Source organism: Achroia grisella, unplaced genomic scaffold (genome assembly GCF_030625045.1).
Source record: "Achroia grisella isolate CSIRO2021 unplaced genomic scaffold, CSIRO_AGI_Agris_v1 utg2473, whole genome shotgun sequence".
Lineage (NCBI taxonomy): Eukaryota > Metazoa > Arthropoda > Insecta > Lepidoptera > Pyralidae > Achroia > Achroia grisella.
Genome location: NW_026712740.1, coordinates 22,365 through 29,060, shown reverse-complemented (window position 1 = coordinate 29,060; position 6,696 = coordinate 22,365). Strand labels below are relative to the sequence as shown.

General features: G+C 37.5%; 1 protein-coding gene across 1 annotated transcript; it reads left to right on the top strand.

The window, feature by feature from the left end:
* The first annotated feature begins 758 nt into the window (after positions 1–758).
* Positions 759–1,283, top strand: LOC131842803 (uncharacterized). The gene has a single exon (XM_059191369.1). The coding sequence runs from the start codon at positions 759–761 to the stop codon at positions 1,281–1,283; it is 525 nt and encodes a 174-aa protein (XP_059047352.1).
* The last annotated feature ends 5,413 nt before the right edge of the window (positions 1,284–6,696 follow it).

The window sequence follows — 6,696 nt, the reverse complement described above, 5'->3', positions numbered from 1 at the left end:
GCGATTTCGACAAAAAGTTTTATGTTTTTAAAGAAGAAAAAGTGCAGTTTCCATGGTATGTATGTAAATGTAAATTGGATTCCAATGGTCTCCGCAATTAGCCTCTCATTTGGGCCGTTGTGCGTGTAAATCCAGACCACTAAAGTAGCAAGCCAAGCTCTTCCCAAAAGCGCAGAAGTATCCTGGTATCTTCACAGGCTTTACGGAGCGACCTCACCGTTCCGAGGACATGTTTTCGTTGTGGGGTCACTGCTGCGCACTCCAGGATTACGTGAGCCGCCGTTTCTTCAGCTTCAACGCAACCCCGACAAAGGGGACTGTCTGTAGCATCTATTGTGTACAGGTGTTTGTTTAAGGGACAATGGCCCGTTATTGTGCTCAAAGCTTACCTCAGCACCATGGTGAACTGATGAATACATTCAGTTCAAATACCCTCGATGTGATCTTGGTGTCTGAAAGTTGGCTTAAACCTAGCATACCCTCCACCCATGTCAGTTTACCAGGATATATTTTATTACGCAACGATCGCACGGATAGACGTGGTGGAGGTGTAGCTATGTATCTACGGAGTGGCTTAGCTTTCAAAACCTTGGCTAGCTCATCACTCCCTGGTAGTGCTGAATATTTATTCGTGGCGATTGATGTTAGGGGAATTAAGTTCGTTCTTGGTGTTGTTTACTGTCCCCCTTCCACTGATTACTTCCATGACATTGAATCTGTTTTCGAAATCATTATGTCGGAACACATACATCACTATTATGGGGGATTTCAACACCGATTTGCTCCGAGACACTCACAGATCTCTCAAACTACGCACTATAGTGGAGTCGGCAAGCTTTTCGGTGTTACCCCTTGGTCCTACTCACACTAATACAGATTCCCCTGACACCTGGATCGATCAAGTTTTTGTCTCATCTAATGAATCCGTACTCAAACATGGCCACTTTCCTGCACCTGGTTTCTCCAGACATGATCTCATATGTGCTACTTACAATATTAAAACTTTGAAGCCTAAACCGGCAGTAATTCGTCTACGTAATTTCTCTAGAGTAGATCTAACAGCATTAAGCCAGGAAGTGACAGCCGTTGATTGGTCATACGTATTGTCTGCCTCCTGTATTAACGACAAGGTAGCTGCGTTTAATCATTCAGTTCTTAAAATCATGAACAAACATGCTCCTGCCCACCTGGTCAGGGTTAAGAGACAGCCAGCTCCTTGGATAACGGAGGTAGTTCGTATTGCCATGAGAAAACGTGATCGTACTTTTAGAATATTAGAATAGAATAGAATAGAAAATCATTTATTCAAATAAACTTACATTGAAGCACTTTTGAATAGTCATTACATTTTTTTTAATCTACCGCTCGTTCGGAAAGCTGTCTCATCACAAGAAGAACGAGCAAGAAACTTGCGTGTTGCTCTTTTAAATAATTTTATTATTACTTTACATTTTTAAGTTTAAGTGTGTGAATACAAACCACCAATTAGCACTAATTCAATTAAATATTCAAAAAGAAAAAATATTGAATACATAACCAACTGGTTAAACAATTAATAAGAGGAAATCAGTCATAGTGATTAGAGCAGACCAGTCCCTACAAGCAGCACCCGTTCACGAGTATGACGGATGAGCCAGCCATCACTGCGCTCGACCATATTTTAGGGATCAGATCAGATCAGATTAGATTTTCAAAAGGGATCGCTGCGAAGAGAACTGGAGAAACTTCAAAATTGCGCGCAACCGCTGCAACTATATGGTAAGAGCTGCTAAACGCCGTTCGAATATTCAAAATTCTTCTTCGGCCAATATCTGGAAGTTTCTCAAATCACTTGGGCTATGCAATCAGCCCAATCATTTCTCCTCTCACTTTTCAGTAAATGAACTAAACAGACACTTTTCGACTATTCCTGCTCTGAATAATTTTCAGAAATCTACTACATTAGCTGAGATAACATCCTGGCCTAGACTATCCGTAGAATTTTTATTTTCGCCAGTTACTGATGATGAAGTCTACAAGATAATATCCTCTATTAAAAGTAATAGTATTGGTAATGATGATGTGAGTAGGATTTTGGTTATTCTCCTACTTGAACATTTGCTTCCAATCATTACTCACATCATCAACTTTTCTCTTTTTTCCTCTGAATTCCCTGAAGCATGGCGCAACGCTTTTGTTATTTCACTTCCAAAAGTGCCATCCCCACAGCATCTTAAGGACTTTCGACCCATTTCAATCCTGCCTTTCCTCTCCAAAATACTTGTAGCTGTAGTACACCGTCAGTTATCAGACTTTGTATTTAATAATAAACTGGTTAGCCCCTACCAATCTGGCTTTCGTCCGGGACACAGTACTACTACTGCTCTGCTGAAAATTACCGAGGACGTGAGGGAAGGCATGGAACAATCAAAATTAACCGTTCTAGTTCTAATCGATTTCTCCAACGCGTTCAACACCGTTGACCATGATGTTTTACTAGCTATCCTTTCTTATCTTGGGATTTCATCATCAGTTGTTAAATGGTTTGGCTCCTATCTTCGTGGACGTCAGCAGGCAGTTCGTGCCAATCAGACATTATCGGATTGGTGCGATCTTGTTGCTGGGGTTCCTCAAGGCGGTATTTTGTCTCCATTACTTTTCTCTATCTTTATTGATTTTATCACAAAAAATCTCAAATGCTCTTACCATTTGTATGCGGACGATCTCCAAATTTACTCTCAAGCTGTTGTATCTGAGGTCAATGAAGCCATTGACTAATTGAATAGCGATCTTGATCATATATTCAATTGGTCCAATAAATTTGGTGTGTCTGTCAATCCCTCCAAATGTCAGGCAATAGTTCTCGGGAGTAATCAGCAACTCAGTAAAATTAATTTCGACACTCTACCTCCAGTTCTTTTCAATAAACAACATATCGCGTACAGTTCCCATGTTAAAAATCTCGGCTTATTAATGGACAGTACACTCAGTTGGGATAAGCATATTAACGAGGTCAGCCGTAAAATTACGCTCACTTTACGGAATTTATGTAGGTTGAAAAATTTCCTCCCTACGAGTACAAAAATTCTCCTCGTCCAATCTTTAGTGCTCCCCACGCTGGATTATGCTGATGTGTGCTGTTCTGATATGAACGTAGACCTTTTAAACAAATTGGATCGTCTTCTCAACAACTCCATTCGCTTTATTTTCAATTTGCGCAAGTTTGATCATATTTCATCTTTCCGTTCACAGCTTAAATGGCTTCCTCTCCGCTATCGCAGAAATGTACGTATGCTATGTAACCTCTATTCTATTTTATACGATCCTAATTGTCCTGAATATATTAGTAGTAAATTTCACTTCCATGGGGATAACACCAATCGCTCCCTTCGCACAACTAGAAGATTTCTACTTCATGTCCCGGCACATTTGTCCGGTTTTGTCCATCATTCTTTCGCCGTTCAGACTATCAAACTTTGGAACGAATTACCCCTTGACATCAGGACTGCTACGAGTAAAATTTCTTTCAAGCGAAGATTGCGGAACCATTATCTTAACATATAATTTTGTGTATTATCATATATTATCTTTTATATATTTTTCTCTTTAGCATTAAGTTTCTTCATTTTTACTACAAGGCGAATCATATATATATTTTTGTATCTATTGTAATATGCTTACACTGTCGGCTGTAATCACTATTTCATTGTCAGATTATTGGTCATATATTTATGTGTATGGTATATTTTTGTGTATATTTGTAGGAATATTTATGTATTTACATGTGTATATATATATATTTATATATCATGTATATTCTATAAAATATTATAATATTGTTTGCACCGCCAACAACTTATCTCTGCGCAACTCATGGTTGACTGGTAGAAAATGCCATTAGGTGTTAAGTCCGCCATATGTACTTTTTACCTGTGTATGACGTGCATTAAAGTTATTTAAATAAAATAAATATTGTCCCTATCATTATTTTAAGGTTATGCCTATCTAGATTCAGAAGGCGTTTTGTTAGTCGATATAGTGGGAGGAGGCCTGTAACCACCATCCCAGATCCTTTTCTCGCCAGTTCATCCACGGCGTCATTGCCATATGATCCACTGTGCCCCTTTATCCACTGGATAATTACACCATTGTGCGTAGCAATTTTTTCCATGGCGTTGTGGCACTCCGTTATTAATTTGTTGTTGGATTTCCTGTTCTGTAGTGCTTTCAGCACGGCTGCATTGTCCGATATGAATTTAATGTTGAAGTTGTTGACTCCTAACCTGTACACAACTGTTGCTGCCTCGGTCAGGGCAACACATTCGCATTGAAAAATCGAACTGTGTTTACCGAGCGGTATATGTGTGTTCATGTTGAGGTCGAGGGAATGTGCTCCAGCTCCTGTGCTGAACCGTTCTGTGTTTTGGAGCCATCTGTGTACATGCGTAGTTCATTTACATATTGGTATACATTTGCAGATTGGTCCCTTTCCTCCTCTTTCATTTGTATTTGGTATTTTCTGTTGAATGAGTGGTATGCTTGAGTTCTGTCACACGGAGCGGCAATCAAAGGTCCGTATTCGATTGCTTGGTTCAGGATGGTAGTGTGAAAACTGTTATGGTTTTTGCTCCATAGACCAAGATGGTATAATCTTATAGCAGCTATAGCTGCCTCCTGCTGTATATATATTATATAGGTCAAGGGGTGTTATGTTGAGGGCTATTTTTTCCCATGGTATAATAGGAGAATATTTTTTAATGCAATTTAAAGGTATTATAAATGTTGAATTGGGCTGTTTAAGTGTAAAGCCCCACGGATCATTTAATAGGGTCCGTATACCTTTTCAAAAAAGAGAAAATGATATAAAATATGTTACTTTTCCTAATAAAAGGAAAACAGATTATATAGTGTAAAATGTAAATTGTTCGAAAAACAGTACAGTGGACGAATTATCGAAAATATCGTCCGATGAGTTAAAAAAATTAAACGTTCAAAGTTCAGGCGTTATTACGTAAGGTCCAATTAAGAAAGTTAATAAATATTCTCAAGTGAAAATAAAACTGAGTCTACCAAAGACAGCGGGAATTACTAGAAAATCACAGTTTCCTGTGAAATTAAATATATGTAATAGGGAGACATTAGAAAAAGTGTTAGGTATGCATAATATGCATGATAGTGCGTGCAATGTATTTCTATCGGGATCTAGAATATATTTAATTCAAGAATCTCTATTAACAAAGTTGGGCATAGATGAAACATTAAGAGGACTTGTAGAGATATGCAAGGATCATAATATTATGGAAGTTATAATTATTAAAAATATGTACAATAAGTCGCAAGTTAACAAGTTCTGTCGTATATATAGAAGTATGATGAGTTATTACGATTATGTAGGTATAGTGTAAGATGTATAGATAAGTATAGTAAGTCAATAACTACAGAAAATGAATGAGCATTGTCACAGTGACCAATAGTGCAAAGCACAAAATTTCTATGGACTAAAGGCCTTAATCCTTTGGTTACTACTTCCTGTTTACAAACAATATCTGTAAGATGGTGATAAATATGTATTAACAATAAAATTTTATTATACATATACGTTGAGAATACAATGTAATTATAAATGTAATATTTTTTTGTACTCAGGTATAATATACCTTGAGAAATTATCGACTTAAATTAATTCTTAGTGCTGTTTTTTTATTGTCTTTTTGTATGTAAATGTTTGAATAATAAAATTGTCCTTGTAATGTTAAACTTTCAGAGGGAGGGGATTACCCTGACCATAGACACCCTACTTTTTCAGGGGAGGATATAGTGATGCAAATCAGTACTTTCGATAGTAGATTGTGCTAGTGTACGTTTTATCTAACGACACGTACGTCACCCAGTTGTTAATATATATATTCTTAGTAATTAGTCTAAGCTAGAGTAAATCAAGACGTAACAGTTAATATACAAGTTCCACCCTACTGAGTGTGTTTACTCGCACCACCGCTCTTGTCATCACATCATATAGATCAATATGGCCCTTTATAGCATGTAATTTAAATGAATATTTCCGAACATGTTACAGATTAAAAATGCAGGGATACAGCGGTGCGGCGGCACTGGCCCGGCCGGCGGTGATAAACAAAACATGTTTGTAGTGTCTAACGACAAAAAAGCAAAAACGTTGTTGATAAGGACATTCTGTGGTAGGTAGGTATTGTTAGAGTATCCAAATACTTAATATTTAGAAAAAGTTATTTTATTATGTTGTACTCTGTGCTTAGATTATTTTCCTAATGTTGTCGTCCGTTTCCGGTGCTCGAATAAAGAACATACAATCGTCGTCGTCCGTCTTTATTATTTTATATAAAACCCAAGCGGCTATCCTCACAACGCAAGACATGGTGTCAGAAGTAAAACTTTGAAGACATACGAGCATCATATATATTAAATCGTCAGCGGAACACCGTCTAAGGTAGAAAACATCAATATTTTAATAACACGCCAAACATCACAATATGGCTACTCACAAGTCGAAACTAACGCCTCAAGCCGCAGTCCTACATCATGATTACCTAGACATACAGTCAGAAAATATGCCACTCACCTGGAAGAATTTTCTAACAAGACTCAAAATATACATGCGAGCAAATAATCTTGAAGAAGAAAATGAAAAAAGAAAAGTCGCCATATTATTGCATCATATTGGCACAGACGCTTTAAAAA